This window comes from Babesia microti, chromosome II (genome assembly GCF_000691945.2).
Source record: "Babesia microti strain RI chromosome II, complete genome".
Classification (NCBI taxonomy): domain Eukaryota; phylum Apicomplexa; class Aconoidasida; order Piroplasmida; family Babesiidae; genus Babesia; species Babesia microti.
In genome coordinates this window covers 1,101,373-1,129,210 of record NC_027206.1, presented here as the reverse complement: position 1 = coordinate 1,129,210, position 27,838 = coordinate 1,101,373, and the positions used below count along the sequence as shown (strand labels likewise).

Sequence of the window (27,838 nt, the reverse complement as noted above, 5' to 3'; positions counted from 1 at the left end):
ACCACATGGATAAAATAATGAATGTAATGTATTCTGCGATCATATGATCCAGTATTTTGGCTATTAGTAAAACAGTTTATGTTAAAACTAATGCATATAATACTATTTTAAACGTATAATCAAATGGTAGTTTAAAGGGTATATTGCCTAATAAATTGTATATATTGATAACGTAATATTAATTTTATATAATAGATTAATTAATTATCCATAACAATGTGAATAAGTACGATAACTAGTATGATAATTGATACGAATAGTCATTATTAATGTATAAAATGATCGAATTTGTAGTAAAAAGTGATTATGACTATCCTACTTCTTTCTTTTTTTGACTTGTGTTTTGATATTCCTACTCCTCCTCGGACCTTCGTCGTAATCAGAATCGTATTCATCTTCATCTTCACTATCATAAGCATTGGCCGCCTTTCTAGCCTTGGGTTCCTTAATCCTGGAGGATTTTCTTTCCCCTTCCCTAGGCTCAACGTCACTTTCCTTGGTGACTAATGAAATCTCCAAATCACGAGACCCTTTTCCGCCTAAATTGCCAAATGATTTACCTCGCAGATTTTTATCATAAGATTGCACCAGACGGTTGAATACTTCTTTATTGGTTTTATCATCGTCAAATTTCACTCCCTTGTCCGCCATTATTTCTTTCAACTGTTTAAGTATTGGCTCAAAGGGCCTAACGCGGGAATCAGAAGTGATAAATTCAATAAGCACGATGAAGTTGTACAAGTGTTCTTTGGTACCCTTTTCATCTTTATCCATCCCCAATTGCCAAGCCAAGTGGTCCCCTATTTTTATATTCAAATAGGCGTCCAAAGCTTCTGCCACAAATTTGGTAAAGCTAGCCCTGTCAGCTTGTAATAACGGCGCCTTGTCAATCAAAACCAGCAACAACCATTTCATGTAGTTTGGAAATGTCTCTGCCACCATTTCAGGGTCAGACTTGAAGAAACAAGTTTGGGTAAGGAAAGCAATTAGTTTTGTAACGCCTTTCGTTGGAATCTTACGCATCAACACGCCATGAATGGTGCGAGTTAATATCTGCTCAATTACCTTGTGTAGTATCTTCTTGTGTCTAGAAGAAGCCAAAACAAACATGGAAACCAATTTTATGATATGCTGTTTATCCAAAGATGAAATAGAAGATACGCTGTGCGTCTTAATGATTTTGAAGTTGCATACAATATGATTTGCCGAAGGAGGAAGTAAAAATGCCAATTCCAACAAACATCTTATGTTGTTGGCAATTGTATCCAGTAGGTCGTCGTCATATGGAGGATTTGTATCGTCATCGAGGCGCTGGGTTAAACAAGTAAGTATTATTTTACATGCAGCTTTAATAGCCATAGATTGGATGCTTTTGCTGGTTTGGTACTTGCCAGATATTATGGGCCATAAATAATTGATTAGTACATGTTGAGTTTCATATGTTTGGTAGATATAAGGGTTGGTTGATATCAAATCTCCTAGTGTCGATAAATATAGCTCGCACCTAAGAGTCTGTACATCTAATTTCTTAGCTTCTGTTTCATAATTTTCAACGGAAGAACGATCCATTTTGGCCAATTTATCCTCTAGTTCATAGTGGGAGAAGGTGTAATTCAGGTCCACCCACATGCCATTGTAGTTTATGCCTCCATACCCCGACTTATTCTGTTGGAACATATTCAAACCCATAGAAGAGTGCAATTTTGACAATGAAACGATACATTCCCACAAAGCTTTAAGAGAACCATCTAATGCTGCTGTAAATGCTTTAATTTGACGCAATGATTCATCCTTCGTGCCACACAGTAAGCACCAATTGCCAAGACACTTGGAAATGATTATCTCGCACAACTGATCTGAAAAGTCGTACTCATTCCATTCAGGAGCCCTAGTAGCAAAAAATTCCAATGCAGGTAACAACAATTCCGCTGGAAAATTACACAATGAAGGGTCACTACATGAATTGGTACTTACATTTTTGAGTTAGATTTTGATAGCATTAGGAACGCATCAATCACCCTTGCCACGCGGTGCCAGCGATTTTTAAGCTCAATTCTGAGTTGAGAGAGCTGTTGTGACATATTTTGAATTGTTTTACTTGCTTGGTCGATTTCGTTTTTAAGTGCCTCCTCCTGATCCTTGGCGCTAACTTTGGTGGATTTCAATTCGATTAACTGAATGATATAGCGATGTGACGAACTTGAAAATACATGAAAATGGAATTTATATAATTCAAATAAATAGATAATTAGTACTAATAAATGGGATGTATAATGTAATATTACAGGATTGGTGTGAGCATAAATAATATTGATAAAGTTTTACGTGTATAACAAATTATAGAAGTATCATGTTAAAATAGTGAAATGATTCTTATTTCGGCAAACCCCCTATTCGATATGATTACATACCTGTTCTGACTTGTTCTTAATCTTCACTGCTAACTTATCCGATTGCTTAGTCAAATCTTCCGTTGACATATCATCCACGTTAAACTTGTCCCCATCCACTCCACCCCCGCCAAATGGATCTTTTATATCGCTAATTATCAATAAAACCCTTTTGGTAAATTCTGTGAATGGATTGAGAATTTTGTCAGATTTGCATATTCTTTCTACCGCCCTTTGTACGAGGGAAACGCAGGGGTAGATGAAGTCATGTTTTAGCCAATCTGCCGGTCTTATCTCGTTGTCTGTTGACACCGCGTATGGTATACAAGATTCTACCGAAGAATCTATATTATTCATGTTATTTTAAATAACTGTTGAGTCAATGATTGCACTTATCTGTTAATATTAACGCATTTCACAACAACAACATAAATATATAATGCATGTTGTAAACATATGTAGTGTAGGTGCATGGATTAAAATTTGTAGTTGAATAGAATTATATAATATAGATAAAATAAAGAAAACTTACAATGTGGTGCAGACTGAAGCGCCATTGAACACGTGTCTATAACAATTTCAGCATGCCTGATCTCTATCATATCAAAGTAATGCATTATTATGAACAAATGTGATAGTGCATTGGTTTTCAAATGATTGCTGGTATAAATCTTGGCTAGTTCATCATGCTCTTTTTGATTATAGCAATAAATGCCTGTTCTATCATCTTCTATGGCGTCTTGGAATTCATCTGGAGTTAGATTCGGATTTTCAGCAATGGAAGCCTGTTCTTTATCTAAGTTAAGCAGTTCCCGACAATATCCAAGCAATTGAAGTAGGCCTGAAGTATTTCTGGATAAAATTTTTTATTACCTTTCCACACTAGCGCTAATATTCGCCAAAAATATTCTAATTATGAACAACTCACTAGGTTTGAGCGTAACCGGATGTTCAAGCAGTTTGCCTATATTATAGGTCTTTAAATAAGCTGTCAGTATGGGTTCCATGAACGATAAATCGTATAATTTATCCAAATAATTATCTATTAACTGGGATACGTCATTTTTGATCCATTTTTTAAACATCTTCAGTGCAGCGTTACGCACTGAAGCTACCTTGTCAATGCCGCCCAGCCTAAGCAGCTGGACCTTTAGTTCAATAGGCAGAGTTTCTTCGTGGGATTGTAGTTTAGTGAATACTTGAGATCTGACAATGTGATTTGAATCTGCAGCTCGGTGTGTCAACTGTTTGTATACATTTTTACATTCCTGAGATTCGGGTGGTGGGATTTCAATATATTTAATGGCTGCCATCCTAACACTGTGGTGAGGATCCAATAAGCAGTTTAAAAACACTGGTAGTAAGCCATCCTGGAAATTCTCAAGCGCCTGTAGAGCGCAGCAACGGAACTCTGGGGCATTCTCAAGGACCATTCCTCGAAACAAAATTGTATGTTTAGAAAATAGAGAATGCGGTATCTCCAGCTGTCCCATACAGGCCCGGTGTGCGAGAGAGATAATAATGCTACATATGCCAATTCTCAGCTTCTTCTCCTTTATTATTGTTCTGTAAAGGAGTTTCTCCCATAAAATCTATGTTAATTATGTTTAAAATAATTTTTGGCATAAAAATTATTTATAATTTAATTCTATTTTATTGATAAATTATTCATTAAAAATTAAAGGTTCACTATTTGAAGAGGGTATATGAATAATTGTTTTAATTAAACTTAGGATAATTTTCAATTTAATAAAAATAACAATTAATAATATGAAATTGTAGATTAAACGGTGAGTAAAATAATAATGGAATTTTTTTGATGATAAATAACACATAAAATAAACGAATAGTTAAAAAGGATTGATTAACTATGTGAAACAATACGTAATACGTGTGGCTACAGAATAATATGTTGAAATTACATTGTAATTTGGAAATAGACAATGCTACAATGAAAAATAGTATTAAAAACTTAATAAAAAATATCAATTTGTAAGAAAATATTAGAATGCAACAAAACAATACGTATTTATGCCAAATTAAAATTTAATAATGAAAATTTTAAATACAATTTGATGCGTGACTTACAAATAATGTGTTATCTGATGAAATCTTTCCCACTTGATAAGCAAAATCAACTAAATTCTCAGAGTGTCCATCTCTTGCCACAAACAACAAAATCTTAAGCAAACTATCAGCTACGACCGCCTCTACCCTCCCCCCCTGTATGTGTGAACAAAGTGATTTTTTGGCAGCTTCAGGTGTTAAATGGCCAAATTTGACACGACATGCAGCCCTACACAATCCTTCAATCAAAACTTGCGTTGATATTTGTTTCCTTTGCGACTCTTGCGTCGTTTTCTTGATGAAGCGGTCGCCGCGAACCAGTCCTAAAAGCATCGTAGCGTTATATGCTAAATTGACCAATTTATGTCAAATGTACACAAAAATTATTGTCTTATACGCAAATTTGTTATTGTTTAACGCGTAAATATAGTGTCAATTTCTGCCAATATTTACACCTCTCACATCCCTTATGCCATATGATTACACCATCCCATACACTAGACCCTACCCAAACGTGGTTATACTAAAACTTAAATTATATTAAACAGTGTAAATACTGTCTTTGTGAATTTAGAAATAAAAATTGGTAACTGCATTACTTTTTCTTGTTCAATACATGCGCCTGTGTCGTGCCATTGTCTGAAAGTATGTTCAAATTACCAATATCTGCGCCGTTTGTGTATTTTATTAGTACTGAGGCTAGCAAAGATTGGTATATTGGTGAAAAATATACGGAAGTGACTTTACCAACCTCACAATCGTTGGAAAAAATTTTAGATTGAGGCGTAGGTATAGGTCCATCATTTAATTTTAACAAATATCTTCTCAAAACTCCTTTTTCAAACCGCTCACTCTTTGCTTTGGATATGCAATGAGGCATTGTTGCTTCGTGCGGGGTTAACTCTTGGTTTATATCAACTCCCGGTATCGCTATACCGGATTCCAGAGCTATACTCAAATAAGTATTCATTCCAGCTGGCATAAGGGTCTCGTGTGTTAGAATCTGTCTATAAATATCAGATTCCCCGCTAGTAATTATAATCTATCTCAACCATGTATTACCTGATATGCATCATCAGGGACTAGACCCCGTTTGATCAGATAGCATTTGTTGTTGAATAGATCAAGTTTGGTCCCGGTGTTGTTATCCAAGCCTATATAACTATTGTGAAGGATATTTAAAACATTTTTAAAATATGTATAATTTGTTACCCTTGATTCGTGAAGCGATATTGAGTGTGTCGGACAGCACTTTTGTAGCGGTGGGCCCTTCGACATAAATTGTAGTACTATCTATCACATCAACCTGTGCATCTGCACTTTTGGCGGATGCCTTAACAATATTTAGTGTATCACCCATATTGCCATAGGTGGATATTAGAATCTTATTATCCTGTATAAGCGCTGACATACCAATTTGAACAGGGTTATTAGGTCGAATATTTTTCCATTATCTACAATGAATGTGTCGCACGATTGACCACACTATGTGATTAAATGAATAGTCATTTTAAATTTGAAACATTAATTATAATTCACATAAATAATTTAATACCTTCAATCCTAAATTAAATAAAATTACCTGATATATCCCCGGAAATTAAAGAATCCAAAAATTTACCCTCATTTTTGCAGCTTATCCTACATTTAATAATTATTACATTATATGTTTATAAAATGATAAGTCAAAAATAGATGCAAAAGTGCGAGAATGTAAGTGAGAGGTAATTTCGCCTTCGGAACCTATAGTTGATGGAAGTCTAAATTTGAAGTAATCGCCCATAGTCGCACCCATCTCCAAATGAACATCATGCAATAGTGATTTGATGGTATTTTTGGTGAAAGTGTTGAAATGGCGACAAAGTCTGACAGTGGAATATGGGTTAAACATTGATGAGCGTAGGGGTACGTGTGGCGCAATGGATAGCGCATCGCCCTCCGGAGGCGAAGATATGAGTTCGATTCTCGTCTCGTACGTGTTTTCTCCGTCTGTGTGATTAAATCATCTCAAATGTTTTCCAACAAGCACTCACTTTCTTGAATATCCTAACAAACTTATTATACAAATTTCTATCCAATATTATCTCTAGAGCTCATTACAGACACGCACTTTAGTCTATATAATACGTAAGGAATACATATTTATTGGTTTCAAATATTAGATTATGTTAATTCAGTTATAATTTATTGATTATTGTTAAATGCCTTTTACTCAGTGACAAAACTAACTAGTTATTATCTATATGTAACACGTCTGATGTTGACAATTCACGCATTTAGAACTAATACATATTCTCACTAATGCACATTATAATATTATATGTGTTATAAACAGCTTGATTTAATGATAATATGTAATAAACAGTGAATCTACATATGGTGTACAACACTAGCTAATAACTATCTATTATGTTGTTGAACTAGACAATTTTTCGAAATAAAATTTTAGAATACGTTTTTATTTGTATTATATAATATAAATTCCACTCAAATGGTCACAGTGTTAAATGGAGTACTTGTCAAATGGTAAATTTAAACTAACGTAGTGACCCCCCTATAATGATGATTATTCACGACATAAACTCAACCATGAACTTCATAATTGAGCAAATTGATGATCAAGTTGTTTTTTGCAATAATACTGTATACCAATTTTTGCAGGATAAGGTGGAGAAGAGGTTAAATGATGCAGAAAGGATTCGCAGTGATAATAGGTCGGGTAGGTAACTATAGTTTTACTTAATTTTATGAAATAAGCACAAATTTAAAGGATTTCGATTAAGTTTTATTTTTGTTTGTTTCCAATAGAAATGAAATGCAATCTGCGAGGTTATATACACGTGTCGAATCAATTGCTGTGTCGAGCGCTGAGGTGGGCAATATTTTGTATCTGTGAGACAATTTGTCAATTCCTATGGCCTAAAATAAGTAGTCGTTACCTTTGAAATATCATCTGCCGTCATTGCCCCAGGTATATCCTGCTTATTGGCCAATACCAACACTGGTGTTTCAGTTAAATGTTCATTGCACAATAGCTTTTGAAATTCCACCTTACAATCGTTAATCCTCTGTCGATCAGCTGAATCTACAACCCAAATAAGCCCATCAGTGTCGTGAAAGTAGTTTTTCCAAAATGATCTAATGGATTTCTGTCCTCCTATGTCCCAAATGTTGAGATTGTAACTAAATTTGCAACTAAATACTTTTTATAGGGATATGTGTAGATTTTAAAACCTAGTGTAGGCGCAACCTGATCCAGAGGTTTGTCCAATAGCCTAGTAACCAATGAGCTTTTACCCGCATTATCCAAACCACTAAATTAATTATAGGTTACACTATAACAATACGTATCTCTGAATGTTTTTCTTTGGCCTTCTTAATAATTTTGAGGAGTCCCATGGTTGCGATAATGATTATTTATATCAACGGTATTTATTGTTTAAATTATTACCCGTACATACCCACATTATATCCTTGGTAGTATCTGTGGTTAATAAATGTACTTCACTAAGCGCCAGTTAGGTATATTGGTTTATTTTTGATAATCTGTATACTGTGTGCAATGATTATATATTCTAATTGAAAGCTATTATTGGAAATTTTGCGGAAAAGTGTGACCTGCTACATCTTACAAGTTCCGATTTTTAAATCAATACTTAGATGTAATTCAGATACCAATTATTGATTCGTTAAAGATGCTAATGCTACTAATTAAACTGATGAATTTAAACAATTACTGCGGAAATTAGTCGTTATATTAATATTTATTAGTTCCCACAATTGCGAATAAACACTCATATTATACAACTTTACAATCAATCCGTACGGATTAAATCTTTACTGAAATACCAAACACATCTACAATTTGATTTCATAAAATAGTTTAAACAGTTTATACGTTCATTCACTTCCTTAGTTCGTAAAACTCAATAACAATTAGAATTACCAAAGCAACCATATGTATCCAATAATATTAATCATGTACAGTGTAGAAAATGTTCAATTATGTCGTTAAACATGCCAGAATACGAGAGTTTCCTTATCTTATCCTCGCACTTGTCCGATATGTTGCTCGGTATAGCGCCAATTCTGGCAACTAACGCTTGAATGACAAGTCGATAGAAGCTTTGAGATAAATTATATGTAAGTTCCAGCTCATCCAACACTTGAAGGGCCCGTTCTGCAATTTCAAATGATGAATCGCAAATTGATCTGGCTACAATAAGTCCAAGAGCCTTATGTGCGACTGTATTAGTATTGTTTGAAATGCAGATAAAATAAATGGTTGGAAAAAATGCATTTACATGAACTTTTTCCGATAAAAAATATACTTACTGCTACTACGCTCATGGCCCTTGTATGCCTCTATCAAATTATCAATGGCCATAAACCTACTCCCCCTGCGTGTAGAGTAGACGAGCTGTTGCATCTCCCTCCCAAATACATTTGAAACTATTATCTCCTCGTTGGGGAAGCTAGACAACCTGCCGCTCTGGTCACCCATTTTAATGTAGTCAAATCGCTCAGACAATGGTGAACGCAACGCGTCAATTGAGTACAACTTGTCGTACCTATCTGCCACTAGGTTAGAACTGGCTATGGTGCCACAATTTTTGAACTTGTTGGATGGAGTGTGTATATGTTGCATATTTTCTCTAGGAGTGTGGTCAATTTCATAACTACTATGACTTAGTGGTGTCAAATTTCCCCTATTGTAAATTGGCGTATTATGACTATAGCCATTTTTAGGTGTGGGAGTTCTATAAGAAAGGTTGGATATGCGTATGTTGGACGGGTGTCCCATGTCCCTAGCTTCCTGTCCATCGCCATAACCCACACTGGGCTCCCTCCTATACGGAGTCAATGACGCCCCATGAGAGTGGTCTGGAGTCCGTGGGTATGATGTACGCATAGTGTGAACTTTTGAAATGCAATTATGGCTGGGATAATCAACTACATCCATATCTGATGGATGGGGAACTGAATATTGATCATCCTCTGTGTAGCCATATTGTAGCTGGAATTTTTTCTGCAGCCGTTCCTGGTGTTCCACGCAACTATTGGACATAACACTGGGCGTATCATAATTTGAAGCATCACCTGGCGAGTACAGTGAATTATCATGGTGGATTTGCATTTGTTGACTTGAATAAGCGAATTCTGGGCGCAAAATCATGTACTCAAGCCGTGCCCGGTTAGCCCTTTCATAGTTTATATTCTTTTTTGGCGTAAAGTAGTAATCCATACCATAGCTATTAGTAGCCGATAGGCTATCTGTTATACAATCTCTCGATGAAGGCGAATACAATTCATCTGAGTGTCTTGGTCTAATTTGGGGCGATTCCAATTCATCGCAAGATGTTATGTTGCTATCCGGGGATTCCATCATGGAACGGATAAACTCATTAAATGTATTATCATTATTTGCCGCGATAGGTCGCTCTTCAGGGTACCCCTCTTCAGGTTCGCCGTCGACAATAGACGGATCTAACGGAATGTCTACGGTATCTCCGCTGGCCAAAATTTTAGTAGAGGGTGCAGGGGTGAGAAGTATCGATTTAACGTAGTCGTCACCAGACGTTTCATACGAGATATTTGATTTTAGCGATTTACCGCTATGGCGGCTATGATTACTTGAGTATAATGGATTGCTAAAGTGCGAAATACCAAGCTCACTTTGTTCGTTATCAGTGGATATATCCGTTACTTCGCATGTTACTTCCCTTATATCCTCAAGGAAGTTGTTATCTATGAAGTCGCTAGTGGACTGTTCTGGGCCGATAGAATGTGGGCCCACGAATCGCTGTACCTCAGGTCCATGATTAATTAGACTGTTATCTGAGCTGAATCCTGTGAGCTTGTGGTCATCCATTGCCATTTTGTTACCATTCACCTCAATAACTGTAGTCTTCTTGGCGGTCATAAATTCTAATGAAGGATCAGACAGTGGAACGGCCTGTGGCATCAAGGGGAGAACATCGGCATTATAAACGATACAGGAATTATCCATAGAATTGGCATTTTCATGTGTAGATTTGGCCGTTTTGTCCATTTTTTCAGCCTTGAGTGTATCATTTTCAAACGGATAACAGTTTGTATAATTTTGTTGATCTATTGACGTATCCACTGTTTCCTTTGTATATAGCATTTGAGATTTTGCTTCAATTGGCGAGTAAACATCAGTGCTGCACGTTTTTACATTATATTTGTACATGTTTTGTCTACTAACTGCGCTTGCTTCGTTCAGCACATTTGTTCTGGTCTCCAAATCTGAAAGATTTGCCAAATTAATCACATCTTTTTCATGTGAAATAGATACATCCTCAAAAAACTCAGCGGTAGAAAGCTTCTCTTTATCGTTCACAGTAAAATTGTTATCTACGAGTGAATCCTTGCGTTTCAATTGTGGGACGCTGGCAACAATCGAACCGGGATTCGCCGACGAAGATTCCAAATTTTTCAAATCGATTGGGAGCTTCCGTTTTATAAGATTTGTATTATCACGATCGGCATGGGTTGAAATATAATGTACGTTGTTAATTGGACTAGTATTGGTGGCAACAGGTTTGCTATTCTGCGTGGGTAAATCGTTATTGGTAGCGTTTAATACACTTGTTATGTCATTTGCGGTTGATATACTGTTATTACTCACGGACAGTTCATCTTTTAAGTGTCCAATCAGATCATTTAGAGATGTGGAGACGTTGGATGCGTCCAAAGGATTAACATTGGGGTCAACCTCGACTATTGATATAATATACGGCTGGCAGGTATTTTCGAGGGATATAATCGTCTTTTCGTACCCAATGTACGAGGATAAGTCACGCTCGACTTTACGGTTACCAAATTCAGTAGAAGGGGTGGTGTGATAGGGTTGCTTTGTTTGATCATATTTTGAATTGGAATTGGGCAGTGGAGGATAACTGGAATCGCTGGAGTAGGAACCGCTTGTTATGTTGCATGACGTCGATGCTTTGTGTATATTTAATTGTTCCTCATTCTCGATTAGCATACTTATTTGGTCTAGCTCCAGGATAGAATCCCTCAACGCCTTTAGTTTTGTATTGGACTGGTTGAATTTGGCGACATCCCCCGTAGTATCTGGCAATAATTTGGTACTATCAGAATCGATTAAATCTTCATATTTCATTGGTTGATCATTTGGTAGTAGCGATATCACACCTTCATTTTGTAACACGCCCCAGACACGCAGCCCACATATAGCCTATGTCAGAATTATCAGGTGTGAAATTTTCTGTTTACACAATGATTTGTCGGATTTTGATGAATTTGTTTTGTCAATACCCGACAAATTTTTTAGGTTTACTCTGTACGTACCACTTGATTATCTATATTTGAGGTGCTCTTCCTTGGTGAATAAAATTTGAGTTTGAAACATGTGTAAAAATGGTCTGTCAGTGGCAAATAGACGTGTTTCATTTCTCTCTGGATCAACATTCATGTTACTTGATGGTTAGATTGGGGTCTAAAACTGCCATTGAACTCGAAAAACCCAATGGGTTCCCACCGATCACAATTTGTAATGAACTACATTACTCGCAACTAACCACAACTACCTTAGAGGGTACTTTGAATTCATGGGCTATCATTTCAATGAATCCTATTTTCGATGGCGGGATGTTGAATATCAGATCTATTGGGAATGTGCCATTCCTGTGTGAATTAGCTATTACACTGGCGTCTCCCAGTACGTGGAACAGCTGTGTAAATTGCTGTTTACGAGGCAAGTGGCCATCTCCGCATTCAAACTGCCAACACATTCAAAATTTATCTGATCCCAACCCATTCTCTTCTATGCCACTGGGGTGCCATATAATCACAATATACAAATCAACTGGAGGTATGTCATATAAGGGTATAGCGAGTATAATTCATTCTAAAACTATTTATACTTTCAAAAGCTTAGCTATTATTAGTTTCCTCGTTTTTTATTCATTCAAATACGCTATTGGTGTGAATTCCATCATCAATTCATTTTACTGTCCCACACATCACTAAGTATCATTAATCTTTACACACATTTATCCACTACTTTATTTAATTTCGGGTTATTGTCCTATATATTTGTAATTTCTTTTCAATATCCTATCATTTAATTTAACATCATCCTATCACCCCTACATACTACCACATTTATTGGTTTGCCTAACTACACATTATCTTTTATTATTTAAAGCTAAATTAATTTCTGGTCTATTTATTATAGGTTATCAGTGATATTTTATTTTGGCGATAATTTTGGTCAATTTTGTGGTAGTTTTCATTTTATTCTAAGATTTATCTTACTGCCAATCTTATACATTTAAACGATACCAATTGTGTCATACACATATTAGTTATAAATGATATTTATAACTATTAATAATTCGCCCAATTTGTTATATTATCTAATTTACTATTCATTTATTCCACAATTTTATAACTCGTCTACAGTTATAAAAATTTTGTTATTTAAGAAGTGAGTTGCTAAGCATATAATCCTTCTAATTTTAAGATCCATTGTATATGTTTACTAAAACTTTACGCATATTGGAGTGTTATTCTTGTTAATTTTCAACTATCTGTCAATTCCCATCAATTTCACCCACATGTAATATATTTAACTTGTGCATTATGATCACACTGACGTTCTTTAAAACTCCAATATATTTATAATTGCTAAATTAAATAATGGTCACTAAATTAACATTAAATAATTACACGAATAATTACTGTTGTTACAAATATAGTTTACAACATTATCGCTGGTAGCAATTACACTAATCAAATTAACCTTCCATTTGATAGCAAGTATAGATTAGTGGTCTAACGAAAAATTATCTTGGATATCTCAGAAGAAATTACAAGTCCAGCCATTGCAACAATTAACCACATTATAAACCTTGTAGCTTGTGACTGGTATTTTAGTTTGAATGGAAATACTACGACACGCGGCTGTGGTATTTTTGTATCAACAATCTCTTCTACAGTATCTCGCGATTCTAATATCTTTTTGGGAGCCCTTAGAACGTTGTATTGATGATGATCATTTACAGGATTATTATTCTTGCGTATGATTTTAAATTCAGTAAAGGGGATGGAAGGTTTTACTGCCTCGGATTCCATATTATCCAAATCTAATGAATTCAAGCTATCCAATTCATTATCACAACTAACACCATTGTCATTATCATTTATTGTATCCATTGTAGACGTGGTTAGTAGCATCGAATCGACTAAATCTGATGAATCTGAGTGCTTGAATTTATCATTGTGGGTAAATTCATCAGCTAAATTTGGTGGCTCATCAATAATCACCGGTATTTCATAATCTACACTTTCAAAACTTAGCGCATGACGATAAATCCGCACGGGTATGTAAAAGTTGCAAATGATTGATGAAAGCAATGATACAAATGACAAAAGTGATGAGAAGAGTTCATGGCTGGCAAGAGGCCAGGTAACTAGAAAGGGTACGATACAACCAATAAAATAAGCCATTTCCGGTCCGCATAATCCCAAATTCATTAGGTTATACTTAGTACTTATGCAACCAAATATTACACTAGGCGCCACAGTTACACCGCCAAAAATACAGGCAGATAACTCATAAATGCTGAAAAATCCTCCAGATTTGTTAAATGAACCACCAAGCATATCTTCAATTAATGAACCAGTACCAGATGGGTAAGCTTTGCTTACCAGCAATCCAATAATGTGATAACTGGCACAGGCAAAAATTGCACTTTGCCACACTACACCACTCACCTTTACTTGTTCAGTAATCTCGTTTGCCCATGAGGGAGTACTAGCAGCAAAGCTGTAATTATCTATAAATGCTGTCAAAGATTCTGCTAGGTTGTTAATTTTTACACTCTTGGCAACCTCAGGTGCTGGGTAATTGATCCTAGTAATGGTGGCTATGATTATCACAAAACCCGACATGGATAACGCTAGAAAAGATAGGAACTGAAACTTGACCGTTTCCTGTAAATCCTTTCTGGACAAGTACATAGATACTAGTGCTGGTATTATGTATCCCACTGTAATTCCCAAATACATTCGCGCTTCATCTCCCATTCCATAAATCTCTTCTACGATATCAGAGTCAAAAAATCCAGCTTTAAGTGTCGGTTTAAACAGAATACCCACAGTTCGACCGAAAATACTCAATATCATTATGTCAACCAGTCTTGAAGTTGTGATAATACCACTTATTAGTGATATGAATTCGCCAATGTGATAAATTGCCGCCACCATTTGAAAATCCTTTTCAGGTAAAAAATATTTTGCCAAAGCATTATACTCTATTCTCTGCTCAAAATTAGAATTTTGAGGTATTATGGTCATGGAGCGTAATACCATGAGGCTGCATACTACTGCAATGAAACACACTGATATGTTTATCCAAAGTGCCGTAAAGGCTCCACTTTTTACTATAAGTGGTACTTCAACTAATCCTATATTAAGTTTCATTTATAAAAATAGGATTTTTCTGAAATTTTTGCTAAAATTTGAAATATGTTGAATAGGTACATACCAAGTCCAAAAATTTGGTTGACTAACAAAAAAAAGGATGCACTCGGTGAAATTGTCTTGCGATATTTCCATGTGTAAGCCTTAAATCGTTTCCTTTCCCTAGTATACCTAACCCCCAGCCCAGACATGTCGCGCACCAGCAGTCTGACTTGGTGATTGTAGGGCATGGATTTGCCAACCCTTAAAAAGTTGTCCCTAAATGATCCGCTGGCCTATAAAAACGAGATATTGTCTAGATTGGATTATTTCTATGCTAAATTGGAAACAACCAAGCTTAGGGCCAATATTTTTGACCGGGAACTGGCATCGCTTGCCTCTTTCCTAGCCTTGGTTAGTATTACGTTTATTTATTTTTAAATCCTTGCTGTTTCAAAAATATCTCTACTGTCCACTAATTATAACTGAGTTTATTTTTCAATAATGGCTATTCTTAATTATTTATCCTGACATTCTATTCGCATATTTAATCATTTGAATTTTCATTTTACTTAATTAATCATCTAATACATATATAATTATTATATATTATCATTTCAATTGTAATTTTTAATCTTAAAATACCGATTTACCTATACAATTAATCATGAATGTTCTTTATTGATATTATTGAGCTGTGTTATGTATGTTGTTTATTTGTAAATTAAATTTTTTCACGTTAAAATTTTCAAATCGTTTTCCTTGCTATAAAATTTAACCTAGGTATCATACAAACTTGGATTTGGCGAACAGCTTTGTTCAGCTTTGATTAGACACTTAAAGGAAGACTTGAATCAGAAGACTAGGGATGTACTACTTACTGCTACCTTCACTCTTAGATCAAAAAAGTCAGTAAATCTTTCCATGGTTCTTCCTACATGGCTCAAATTAATCGAGTTGAAGGACAAAAAACAGAGGGAACGGCTACTTAAATTTCTAATTAACGACCTAGTGTTAGCCCATAAGAGAGGAGAAGAACTGAATGTGGTTAAGAAGTTGTTTTTGGATAGATTAAAGGCTTCAATTACATCATCTAGTGGTGATGTAATTAGCTCCGGAAAGTTCGTATTGACACTTATGATCAAATTGTTTCATAGGGGAATTTGGAAGGATCAGATCACCGCAAACGCAATGTCAGAGTGTACTTTTGCAGTCGATAAAAAAATTGCGGCTGCTGGGTCTAGGTTAGTTCTAGATATGTCATTTAAACCACTTGTCAATGAAGACGACGTGCCAGTAGTGCCAATAAGTATAATTGATTATTTAAGAGATCCTCACGGATATGCCACGACATTACTTAGTAAGTATTTTACCTTTAAAGATTCGAATTTGTGCTCGTATGCTTCTGTTATGCAATTCATATCTATAGTGCAATTGTTACATATTTATAAATTGATTTACTTGTAATGGAATTTTTCTTTAAAAAGTCATTTTACAACTTACAACCCATACCCATGTACATGGTATATTATGCACGGTTTAAAATTGCCAACGATGTATACATTTAAAAAATAGGGTAATCATATGTAATTTTCCACTTTGACAATTGATTGTCTGTGAGGAAACTGATATAATATTATTTATACACTACTTTTCAGTTCAAATCAACTTTAAAATAAATATGCGTTGTTATTCGCCATAAATAAGGCAATTGAAGTATCACTTGATGTGAAATATTAGTGCATACATACAGCGGTTATCACGGAGAGTATGAGTTTATATTGTTGTTCATTCAAGTATCTAAACCACAGTATATTTACGTTATATATGAACATGCATGATGGATAAATAATACTTAATTGTCTTTGAAAATTGAATGGTTTTACTATGTTTCTGTTGATTAAATGTTATAATTAGTATTAATTCAGAACGCTCGTGTGGAGACAAAGTATCATTCAATTTACGTATAATGCTGCTTAACGTATGTACTAGAGTTATTGGTCACTATAAACTCATAATTCCAAGTGTATACCCACAAATAGCGAAATATTTAAATCCAAAACAGCGAATGGTAACCAACATTTTGGCATATCTGCTACAAGCCACCCATGAACTAGTGCCACCAGATATGTTACACCCTATAATGGACATATTATCCAACCAATTTATCGCATATGACCGTCCAAATCCAGTCATACTCACCGGATTGTATACAGTAAGACACTAATCATTTAGGTTAGAGAACTTATTAGACGATCACCACAATGTTTGAGTGAGTCAATTAGGGAGTATATAAAGGACTTTATCAAGTATAGACATAAAGAGATTTCAGCAGTTTCCAAGAGTATTGCTGGGAAAAATGTAAAAGTTGGGCCAGAATACGGCCATGTTGAGGTTCATAAGGGCGTTGATGGGGAGGAGCTGCTGTGTGGTAAAAAATCTATCAGTTTAACAAGAATATTCAACCAAAAGGATTTTCAAATCATTAAGAAATTGAAGTCAGGTGAGATGAGGAAGATGGACGGCAAAAATACATCGGAAAAATGCAGCTATCAGCCTAATGGCGATGATCAATCAGTTTATGATAAAGAATGTAATGATAGTGATGTGGAAGATAATGATAATGACGGGTTAAGCGAGCTCTCAGATCTACTATCCTATAGTGACAAAGATGATAATGAAATTAGCGATGAAGATGATTATATATGCACAGAACGAAAATCTGAAGAAGAAATATATTTTGATTCATCGGATGCATCTAACGAAGTGTCTTCATATGAATCTGGAGGAGAAATGCCAATGTTTTGTGTTGACCCAGAAACACTAAAATTTGGTAACAAAAAAAATATTACTCGGGCCGAGAAAAGGGCTGAAATTGCTAGAATTATTGCTGAGAAAAAATCCACGAGGAAGTTGGCAATTAGTAAACATGGGAAGAGACAAAGTCTGTCTAAAAAGGTACAGGCCAGGAACAAACCCATTATGATGGCTATACAGGTAATTTCTGCTAGTGATGTAGAGTAAAAGGATGAAGAAGAAACGGTCTATGAATGTAGTCGAGAAGGCTCAAGCACTGAAGAGACATATCAAGAATTTGTCAAAAGGGAGAATTAACAAAAAAAAACGAAGAGAGTAGATATTTGCCCCTTTTTTGTTTGATTTCAACTTTCATCCATAAAAACATGTAATTTTTAGTAATACATTTACCACTAATTGTGTATTTATTTAGATGTATAGTAATTATTGCAATAAATTCGATTTTTGTGATATTTTTTACAGTTTCAAAAAAAATTGTCAAAAATGAAATGTAAGTGGATAAAATTGCATTCAAGTAATTGTTGGAATGTTTTGCAGCAACCTTGTGATTATAGGTACAGGTTTAACCTTTGAATTCTCAACCCTAACCAATCTTCTATTCCTGGCAAATGAAAGCACGTTCTATATTAGCCAGTGTGATCGCTTTTTGTAATAATTATTATATTTTATCAAAAATAATAAATGAAATCTGCTTACCTTTGGATTAGCCATAAAAACGCGGTAAGAAAAATGTTTTCCAATGAGATTCAAGGGAGATTTGCTGCGATACCAGGTTACACCTGCACCATTAGGAAAAACTACGCCGGAAAACTAGATAAATTGTTATATACCCTCGTACAAGAACGGTTGACATTTGGATATTCGGCAACCGCACATATTGCAGAGGAAGGAGATAGGGATGATTCAACAAGATTAATTTCTGAAAGTAAAAGCAAACACAAGTACTTTATTATGTTTAGAAACGAAGTTGTCCACATAAGTTAAGATGTATAACTTGTATATATAGGGCGAAACCTTATACATGGTACATTTTGGTTTCAAATTTAAACTACCAAATCATTGACATTTGTTCTTAAATAAACAATTGTATAATTATATAATTTGGACAAATTTAATAATTTATTTCCTCATTCTAACTTTTTAAGGCTCGTAAATAAAATTATGGATCGATAGAAGTTATTTAAAATAAACCTCATACGATACAAATGTCGCTAATTGTATATAGAAATTTTATGAATAAATGTCATAGCCTGTATATGTTTACTAATTAATATTTATTATCAAGATTATTAACTTGGAGATTTGATGCCAATATGGAATATATATTACGCATGCATCATTAGGGGGTATAAATTGGTGTTTATATGATATAAGTTATATTTTCCGCTTAAATATGATCAATTACATATGTCTTCGTGAGGTTCTGGACTTGTAAAAAAAAATAGTAGATCCCAAAACAATTGGGAATAATAACAAAGGAATAAGTACGTATAATAACGTAGATTTAGATGAATTCGAATTTTTATTATGTTCACACATAGTAATGATGTGATCTGGCATGTTGTCCAGCAAATAAGCCAACAAATTGCCCAATCTATACCCAGCAACAGCTAACTGCTTTTCAATTATCTCATGACACTTTTTTACATAGTTTTCGCTTGGAGTGTATATATCATCTTTTCCAAATGTAGGGGGAATTTCTCCATATGCTATTGGGGAAAATTCGTTTGATTCCATTGCAATTTTATTAAAATTGCCTATACCAGTCAATTCGTTCTTAAGTCTATCGCCAAAAAAGTCCTTTGAATATTTATCCATCAAAATCTTTGCTTTATCGTTCGCTTCGGCTGGTGTAAACGCAGGATATTGACCCTTACGCGTCAAAAAATCATTGTCCCATAAATAATGGAGTGAGCATTGAAAATTATATTTTGCATGTATTGAATTTCCACCATGAGTGCCATTTGGAAAGTTTTTAGTAGTAAGATCAGAATTGTGTAGAGGTTGATGCAAATCCCCCATTACATGGGTTAAAATACGTAATTGTAGACTCCATGAAAAGCATGTGCCTTTGACATCTTTTTTGTCGCCTTCATTAACAGTTAGTGATCTTAAAATGTGAGTCATGGCAGCGACTGAACCCGGGCGTTTAAGCCCCTCTTTCTCATTGCAAATGTATTTATTTGGTATAGGATTTCCATTGCCATCTTTTTCTGGACAATAAGGTATGTTTTGGAAGTGAAATAATCCAAATATTTGCATGTCCTCATAATGTAGTGTCTTATCCATGGGATGAGGAAACTCATATTTGATGAAATCGAACCAAGCCGCCTGAACAATTGGATCGTTCATTTCTAATTAATAAGAGCACATATACCTGGGTAATCATATTGGAATGATGATATGACCTTGTTGAACTTATCTTTCTGTGATTCAGTAAGCTGTGAATAAGCGATTGCCATAATTGTCATGTGGCCCTAAAATTAATTAAACAATCACCTCATCTGAATAGCCCCAAGTTAATGGGATTAAAGGGAATACTAACAAAAGAATCGTTTGAAAATCCATTACAAGGAGAATATGTGGTGCAAAACATGAACTATAACCTGTTATCTCGCCCGTGGTTATTAACTTTTCATTTTCTGTGTTGTTTTCAATATTGTTTTCCGCTATATTGTTATATCTAAATTAATTATTAATTTTTACTAATGCATTTGTATAATATGTCTTAATTATCCATATTGGCGATGGAATTATTTAATATAATTAACTATAGTGCTACTTATTGTGACTATTTTTTTGAAAAATAATTCTGTGTGTAATATATATTTAAATGTTTATAATCTTGTATTGGTGGAGTCTTTCAGTAAAATTGATTATCATAATTTATGTATTTGGTAATATATAGCACTTATATATCTTATGATTTGAATGATATTTAGTTTAGACTGTTATGACATAAAAAACTATATGATATTGGCTTGCGATATATTAATATATGATAACAAAAATATCATTATATTCAATGGTTAATTAATGTAATAAATATAAGTTATTAGCGTGTTAACTATCGATCATTTATTTCAATGTTATATATTGTATAAGATTGTTGATAAAAGTTACAATATGTAAATACATTTAAGGGGAATTTGTAATTATTGTTATATCGTTATGATTTATAGTGAATAAGACGCGTGGATAAGTGGTGCCTAGTGTTTTATATTATTTAATTGTAGACTTTAAAATGAATCATTCAAATACAGTTAATTTATGTATATCTCGTTGAATAGTGATACTTTGTGTATATTTACTCAATAATTGAATTATTTTGCTACCTCCGGTAGCTCCCTGAGCCAATCCTATTATTTATGGAGATAATGCTATAATACTTATTCTAAGTGATGAACTTAACCGTTCATTATTATGATAAACTAAAACACATTTATATCAAAACTAATGTTATATCATTATCTATACTTATTAAAAATGACTAATGTTGGTGACCAATACTCTATTCGTGGCCTTGAGTAAAATTTAATTTATGAATATATTCACATATAGTTTAACATATACGCGTAATTAATCTAATCTGCAGATGATTAATATCTAGAGTTGTTATATGACTATTTGATCATTCAAAGATAATCAAATTTAATGATGCCTATGATTGTAAGTGTGTTGATTATAGTAAATAATTGATAATATCTATTCTGCATTGAAATTCTGTGCTAAATATAATTATTAATAAATTACAATATATTGACCTAATGATGATAATAACTGATCAATTTAAAAGTTATAATATATATTAACGTGAAATGTTGCTTACATTAATTAAAACACAAATATGATATACTAAATATAACATACGATATATTGCAGATTTAATTTACACCACAGATAAATGTGTATCATTATTTACTATACAAAAATTAACAAATGATGAATAGTTTACTCAATTATAGCTTCACAATTCATATAGAAATTGAAACTTTCTTGACAATTCTCTATCAATCTATCATACGCTTTAGACACATGCTGTATCATCTGATCCCTTGATTCCAACTCGTCAAAATGCAGAATTAATTGGTATTTGACCAAAGCAGGTGGGCAGCCAGTTGTACCAGTAATTCTGAGTTAAACGTCTGTTAACTGTGTTATTCATGTGAAACAGTTACGTTACCTTTCCCTATCGTAATATTTCTGTCTTTTTTGTGTAAGTTTCGGGGATGTTCCTGGAGTGGATAGTATGCGTGCAGTTAGCGAATTTTTCCCAAACTCCTTAATTGTGATGTTCCAAAGAGGGTGTAAGCAGCTAATTGATGCCAGTACTTACGTTATTTCCCCCCAAGCATCTTCTTCGCTAGACAACCCATCAAATTCAGTTCTTGATTGTTTATCAGATGAAGCAAGAATGAATAGCATATCGTTTGCGATAAAATATCTATACGTTTTTGTCTTAGTATCCAACCTGCAAATGATTGAATTAGACAAGTTTATTTTATCGCCCAGTCTAAGAATTTTACTAGGTGACAAATTTGGTGGGGATATTTTTAGGTTTCCCCCGAACATAAAACCTATGTTCCAGTTGTCCATAACCAATGGACAACACTCAAATATTTGCTTTAAGCTACTCAGTTTGTAAGCCAATTTTTTTAACATAGAAAATAGCAATGCTACCTGTGTTGCTGAGTAATTTTACCTGCAAGCTGTATCTAAATATATCAACTGGTGATGCTGGCAAAAGGTAATACGGAGGAATAAAGTTACTTGTCCTCACCCCCTCCACCTCCAAGTCAACTTTTTTGCCAAATTGTATCATAATAGAGCCAAACGTTCTAAAACGAGGGATAAACAATGCTTGGTATCCAATATTGCAATGGGAATCACATGTTGATTTAAAGATCATCCATTCATCCTGAGTGTAGATTATACTTACCCAAATAATACTCAAATGTTCAAATAGAAATACTTCTTCCATTTTCACATGTGGTATTAGACTTATAATCCGATTCACGGCATTTAATTGTAAAGTTAGTGATGTTAGGTTACGCAAAGTTATAATGCGGAGTTTTATGTTGGTGAGGTTGTTCCAATCCATAATATCAGACACTAACTTCCACATATTTACAAATATGAGTATTATCTGTTCCAATTCATTTGCAGCAATTTCATCAATCTTAGCATTTATGAATTCTAGCAATATTAATAATGATGAATCGACAGATTCATATTTTGAGGCAAATATTTGATTGAGAAATGGCCTAATTTTGTTAAAAAATTTAACGCCTCTTAAATCTTCAAAGCATTGGCTTAGATTGGTACATTTTTTATCCTTCTCCATTTTGAGGATCTGTGTAAAAATGTAGGCAGCTGTAAGTGGGTGAAATGTCCTCTTGACGTCAGATGTATGTTCCTCAATAGTTAAATCTTCCGGGGTATATGAGTCTCTATAAGTGCTTTCATCGCAAGGTAGCAGTTCATCTCCCGCAGAAGGGGGTAAGAATAGGGAAGAAATCGATGAAGGGGTGTTTGCTTGAATTACTTCATGTACAATATCACTCATATTATAAGTCGTGCCAGTATCCAGAGTCAAATTAATTGTATGACTGCGAGCATCTTTTTTAAACTTAGATGCTTCGTCTGATAAGTGCATATTGTCTAATAATATGATATTATCGCGACTGGTATGATAAGTTTCAGTGAATGGCATATTTATTATGTCAATTAGTTTGTCAAAACATTCATTTTTAATATAGTTGAGCAAATGTTTTGATTTAGTGAAATCTATTGAAAATAAGTCATTCAAATACAGTAAATAATCCTCCGCTTCAACTATGTAAACATAAACTAACTCAATGAAGCTGCGACTCCAGACATGTTTGACATGGAATTTATATCAACTTTATCGTTGATGGTCTCCCAGCATTCGAAAAGATAATTGGGTAGAACATAGAATGTTTGAATATTGTGTGAAATAAAGTTATCAATTAGCGTGTCTTTCACTCTTAGTATGTTGAGAGTGCAAATTCTAGCATGTGAACGGACCATTGAATCATAGTGATTAATCAACTTTAGCGTTTGAGTGAAAAGTGGGAATTCACCATCATTCTATGTAAATTGTTTTATTACTTTTACAGGGTTAATGAAAAACTTGATTGTGGTCCCATCCAGTAAGAATGATAACATTTTTAAGAGTGAACTTGCCCATGCAACCAAATCGTCGTCTTCGTATAAATGTTGATCATTAACTATCCTATCTAGTCCTTTGTTGCCAAAAATATAATCTGAATTAGCCATGACTTACATAACCAAATATTTGATGTCTGATTTTTGATAATAATGCTTATCGTCTGCAGCATCTGTACCTTAATATTTTTGTCATCATTCGACACTAGATTTGCGACCTTGCCAAACAAATTATTTTCACAGAAGTAACTGGATTAGTCTATGATTACTCATATAAAAATTCCCTATACTCATCATTTACGGAAAGGATTTGTGATAAGCGCATGAGGGAATCAATAATAACTTCTGGTTTGGGTGAAGGGCTAAGTGACAATACTGCGTTTATTTTCCTGCATAATTTTCTTGATTACTTTAGAGAATCTAGGAGTTCTAAATATGAAAGTGAATATATCATCCTTCTCATATCAATCGCAGTATTTATATTTGTTGTAATTCTGTTGTGATTAATAATTATGTGGCAATTGTTATAATTTATTTAATTTCACAGAAAACATCCATCAACTGCATAATAAGAAGAAAGCTCTCATTCATATCTTAGCTGAATGTGGAATGCCGGACACCGTAGACTACTGAGGTTTATTCATACATATCATTATACAAATTTTTAAAAAACTAAACAAATATTGTACAATTACAAGGCATAATAGTTGTATGATTACTGTTTCAATCTTTTATGTAACATAAACAGTGCCAAACCAAGTGTTAGTGCTGTGATATATGGGCTGGTGAAGCTTGATATTATATTGGCCATTTGGGCAGTTGCCTCCAATTTATCTTTGGGCCATACATCAAATAGGAAATTGTTAGGTCCTCTAATGTATCCAAAATAGACTTTATGTTCTAAATTATTTGTTTACCCACCTTTTAGGGGTAAATTTATTCTGGAGTAATTGGCAACGGTCGTTTCGTGGACACACCTCTACATTAGTCAAATGATATTAAATGAAATATGTTGTTATTGAATAATTTCATGGCAATTAATCGTTTAACAACATTTGAATGCCATGAATATGATTGTTATACCATATATATATATAATATGTAAAGCTGCGTGTTAAAAGTATCGTGTATCTGTATGTGGAGCGTGCCTACTTCAGTGAAAAACCCTGGCAATGTGTGAAAAGATACGATTTCATTCTCATTTATATGCAATTCGTCATTTTCAATCATTTCCTGTGTAAAATATTTGTAAATACCTGAAGCGCAACAGTTACATCTATTGCCTTACTTGGGTCACTTAGATCACCATATAGCGCCTTTTTGATTATTAATCCTCCATTTTCCCATCTATCTGCAACGTATTCCCAGTATGAATCGATCTGTATTAATTTATGAGTCATAGTTGTGAGAATATAACTGAAACTTATTTAACAATGTTTTAACATGCTGCAAACCTTTTTGGATAGATAGGCATTCCTTTTGGCAGCAACTGCCGATTTAACCCGCTCTAAACAAGATGATTTCCCTATTTCTCCCCCTATGTATAGCCCATTATCATAGTCATAGTAGGCCCTCAGACATTCATCCGATAGCACATCATAGGCAGTAGTTATGTAGCTCATAGCATCGGAGAAGTCAATGGTTTTGCTTCTAATTTAATGGATGAACATACTTATCCGGGTGTAACAATTTAGCCAGTTTGTAATACTGCTTTTTGATATCATTCTGAGAGCAACTAGGCGTAAGTTCTAGGGCGTCGTAGTAGTTGAATTGACCGCATTGACGATAAATTATATCCCGGCGTATTAAGTACTCTTCGCCAGTGGCTATTCCTGTATTTTGACCCGATAAATTACTCTGCATGATATTTCAATGCGCAACAATTGCATTAATAACATAGCACCTTATTAAATTACCAGTAGATTCGCCCACCCATCATTTACACGTATACACATTGCATCAAATTAATAGATTTTGCACACATATGAGTAATGTATTAATGGATAAGGGACTTACCCAGGGAGATAGAGTATCGGACATATTATGTGGTGCTGCAATATTAGCATATGGTATTGATTTTTGATGAATTTTCAAAAAGTATTCAATTTTTCTTATAATTTACGAAAGTTTTTGACAAAACAATTAAAACTAACACATCAGAGGATTTGTTTTTGTATAATTAAAAACTGTTACGTGTTACTACATTTTCGACTTATAAATTGTACAATAATAAATTTTATCTATGTAAAAATGAACAAATTGGCAAAACATAGCGATGTCATTTGGCCAATGTTCCTTTTATGGCCCTAATTGACATGATCCTAGACACAAGTGTCACTATGATGATAGTTGCAACGAGTCTAATGGGCTCTGCCATTTTACATGCAACATAAGCCACCAAAAACCTGCCAAATTTACCATCCAAATCTGGACACTTTATATGTTCCATATGCAACAATTTTAGCCCCTTTTTAATGTCTTCACTGGAGAGAAATCCATTGTAAGATGCGATGGTGAACCCGGCTAGTGTTGTTAAGTATACTCCGAAATAGGTAATTGCTCCAAGTTTTCCGTACTTTTTGAAGGTTAACAGGGCAAATAATTTGAACTTTTGCGACTTTTCTGAGACTTTAACTTTAAATTTTTCCATTTCCATAGTCCTTCTCGTGGAAGCATCACATTTAACATCTTGTAACTCACTTTTCACATCGCCTTTTATTTGATTCTTGTAATTACTTTGGAAACTACTTTTATTACCGTTTTTAATGTCATTTTTCTTGGTATCAGATATTTTTTGTGAATTCTTGGTGGCTCTGGAAGAGAAACTGACATCACCACGCGGATGTAGCATATATTTGTTGTATACCCTCGAATATATTGTATTAAATTGACTGCGGTCTAAATATTGTGTGAAAACTGGTGTAAGTACACAGTTTCTTCTATGTAAAATCTTAGTAAAGTTGATTAAGCCCTCCATTACTAGTCTATGTATTGCAGTATATGAGGTCCTGCCATCATAAGCTATATAATCTGCAACATACTTTTTTAAGTTTAACTAGTTGTGTTTCCTTAAATTTGTATATAACAGATAGCTTTTGGGCCAATTTATATAAGTGTATTATTTTGTTTATTTGTTGGCAACTTACGCCGCTAGCAATTTCACGACTGATTACGGCAATTATCGTTTTCAGTGCTAAATAGACGTTCATTTACCATATTCTGCTAATTTGTTATTGTTGTTAATTAATTGTAGCGCCAAATCGTCTAATTGTTTTGGAAAGCTACAGGTTTCCATGTTTGAATCACATATAGGCCATTTGAAATCTAGCAGGTGTTTTATCTCTTTCATGAAAAGTTTCTCATTGTTTTCGGTTGTTTTATCTAAGTTATATGGTCTTAACTCATGAATGATTGGATGAATTTCTCCACCAATAAGGCAACAGAATCATTCGGGCCCTGCCTTAGAACAATTCTAGCCTGATTCAATACTCGCTCAAGTAAAGCCCTATCGAAACAAAATTCCAACTCACTAATTGAGTCATTTACTAGAGTTTTTAGGTCTGATATGTCACATTTTTGTTTTCTAGAAGATATTATTTCATTGGCTAATTGTAGTAGTCGTTTTCTATTAATAAGTAAATCACCGGGTTCTATATTATTACACATAATATATATCTAATCTATCATATAGGTATTAAATGTGGACTTATGTTCATAATGTGACAGAATGGTGTATTTTGGGAAATTTCTACAACCCTCAAAAACAATAATAATCTAATGTATACATACAACGTAATTAATAAACGTATAATTTTATGTATAAATCTTAACACCAAACGTAATTGATTCTTGTAGATAACATCTCCATCAATATCATTCAGCCATCAGTCTATTAACTATGCATGCACGCTTATTAAATT

At 34.1% G+C, this 27,838-nt stretch overlaps 13 protein-coding genes and 1 non-coding gene across 14 annotated transcripts; 3 read left to right on the top strand and 11 right to left on the bottom strand.

The window, feature by feature from the left end:
* Positions 316-4,790, bottom strand: BMR1_02g03185 (aminomethyltransferase; the record flags this gene model as incomplete). Its single annotated transcript, XM_021481666.1, has 7 exons — positions 316-539; positions 561-1,954; positions 1,975-2,174; positions 2,412-2,734; positions 2,923-3,242; positions 3,264-3,982; positions 4,479-4,790. 7 exons carry the CDS (start codon positions 4,788-4,790, stop codon positions 316-318), a joined length of 3,492 nt encoding a protein of 1,163 aa, XP_021338283.1.
* Positions 4,791-5,052: 262 nt separating this feature from the next.
* Positions 5,053-6,240, bottom strand: BMR1_02g03180 (tRNA, Arg, anticodon CCG; the record flags this gene model as incomplete). The annotated part of the gene is given in 7 exon segments (XM_021481665.1): positions 5,053-5,499; positions 5,520-5,611; positions 5,670-5,850; positions 5,871-5,942; positions 6,013-6,020; positions 6,040-6,098; positions 6,119-6,240. 7 exon segments carry the CDS (start codon positions 6,238-6,240, stop codon positions 5,053-5,055), a joined length of 981 nt encoding a protein of 326 aa, XP_021338282.1.
* Positions 6,241-6,362: 122 nt separating this feature from the next.
* On the top strand, positions 6,363-6,434 carry BMR1_02g03176. Its single transcript has one exon. It is a non-coding gene; the product is annotated as a tRNA-Arg (tRNA).
* Positions 6,949-7,184, top strand: BMR1_02g03175 (ADP-ribosylation factor-like 2; the record flags this gene model as incomplete). Its single annotated transcript, XM_021481664.1, has 2 exons — positions 6,949-6,983; positions 7,004-7,184. 2 exons carry the CDS (start codon positions 6,949-6,951, stop codon positions 7,182-7,184), a joined length of 216 nt encoding a protein of 71 aa, XP_021338281.1.
* Positions 7,185-7,235: 51 nt separating this feature from the next.
* Positions 7,236-7,856, bottom strand: BMR1_02g03170 (ADP-ribosylation factor family; the record flags this gene model as incomplete). The annotated part of the gene is made up of 4 exons (XM_012792942.1): positions 7,236-7,376; positions 7,397-7,640; positions 7,661-7,771; positions 7,792-7,856. The coding sequence occupies 4 exons, from the start codon at positions 7,854-7,856 to the stop codon at positions 7,236-7,238; spliced, it is 561 nt and encodes a 186-aa protein (XP_012648396.1).
* On the bottom strand, positions 8,435-12,264 carry BMR1_02g03165 (conserved Plasmodium protein, unknown function; the record flags this gene model as incomplete). The annotated part of the gene is made up of 6 exons (XM_021481663.1): positions 8,435-8,703; positions 8,793-11,682; positions 11,796-11,903; positions 11,925-12,005; positions 12,026-12,131; positions 12,152-12,264. The coding sequence occupies 6 exons, from the start codon at positions 12,262-12,264 to the stop codon at positions 8,435-8,437; spliced, it is 3,567 nt and encodes a 1,188-aa protein (XP_021338280.1).
* BMR1_02g03155 (amino acid transporter, putative) lies at positions 13,284-15,124 on the bottom strand (the record flags this gene model as incomplete). Its single annotated transcript, XM_012792939.1, has 2 exons — positions 13,284-14,917; positions 14,998-15,124. 2 exons carry the CDS (start codon positions 15,122-15,124, stop codon positions 13,284-13,286), a joined length of 1,761 nt encoding a protein of 586 aa, XP_012648393.1.
* On the top strand, positions 15,162-18,048 carry BMR1_02g03150 (SDA1, SDAD1, protein SDA1; the record flags this gene model as incomplete). Its single annotated transcript, XM_021481662.1, has 5 exons — positions 15,162-15,326; positions 15,696-16,272; positions 16,841-17,127; positions 17,148-17,909; positions 17,932-18,048. 5 exons carry the CDS (start codon positions 15,162-15,164, stop codon positions 18,046-18,048), a joined length of 1,908 nt encoding a protein of 635 aa, XP_021338279.1.
* Positions 18,240-18,706, bottom strand: BMR1_02g03145 (hypothetical protein; the record flags this gene model as incomplete). Its single annotated transcript, XM_012792937.1, has 3 exons — positions 18,240-18,350; positions 18,426-18,539; positions 18,560-18,706. 3 exons carry the CDS (start codon positions 18,704-18,706, stop codon positions 18,240-18,242), a joined length of 372 nt encoding a protein of 123 aa, XP_012648391.1.
* On the bottom strand, positions 19,131-20,297 carry BMR1_02g03140 (S1/P1 Nuclease; the record flags this gene model as incomplete). Its single annotated transcript, XM_012792936.1, has 3 exons — positions 19,131-20,083; positions 20,107-20,206; positions 20,229-20,297. 3 exons carry the CDS (start codon positions 20,295-20,297, stop codon positions 19,131-19,133), a joined length of 1,122 nt encoding a protein of 373 aa, XP_012648390.1.
* A 1,383-nt stretch (positions 20,298-21,680) lies between these two features.
* On the bottom strand, positions 21,681-24,381 carry BMR1_02g03135 (conserved Plasmodium protein, unknown function; the record flags this gene model as incomplete). Its single annotated transcript, XM_021481661.1, has 10 exons — positions 21,681-21,861; positions 21,913-22,044; positions 22,066-22,409; positions 22,432-22,647; positions 22,669-23,564; positions 23,585-23,840; positions 23,862-24,016; positions 24,037-24,167; positions 24,188-24,307; positions 24,329-24,381. The coding sequence occupies 10 exons, from the start codon at positions 24,379-24,381 to the stop codon at positions 21,681-21,683; spliced, it is 2,484 nt and encodes an 827-aa protein (XP_021338278.1).
* Positions 24,634-25,781, bottom strand: BMR1_02g03127 (DnaJ protein, putative; the record flags this gene model as incomplete). Its single annotated transcript, XM_021481659.1, has 7 exons — positions 24,634-24,818; positions 24,840-24,897; positions 25,002-25,049; positions 25,071-25,151; positions 25,175-25,297; positions 25,373-25,568; positions 25,591-25,781. 7 exons carry the CDS (start codon positions 25,779-25,781, stop codon positions 24,634-24,636), a joined length of 882 nt encoding a protein of 293 aa, XP_021338277.1.
* On the bottom strand, positions 26,197-26,895 carry BMR1_02g03126 (conserved Plasmodium protein, unknown function; the record flags this gene model as incomplete). The annotated part of the gene is made up of 1 exon (XM_021481658.1): positions 26,197-26,895. The coding sequence occupies one exon, from the start codon at positions 26,893-26,895 to the stop codon at positions 26,197-26,199; it is 699 nt and encodes a 232-aa protein (XP_021338276.1).
* Positions 26,896-27,123: 228 nt separating this feature from the next.
* On the bottom strand, positions 27,124-27,584 carry BMR1_02g03125 (hypothetical protein; the record flags this gene model as incomplete). Its single annotated transcript, XM_012792933.1, has 2 exons — positions 27,124-27,299; positions 27,320-27,584. The coding sequence occupies 2 exons, from the start codon at positions 27,582-27,584 to the stop codon at positions 27,124-27,126; spliced, it is 441 nt and encodes a 146-aa protein (XP_012648387.1).
* Positions 27,585-27,838: the final 254 nt, after the last annotated feature.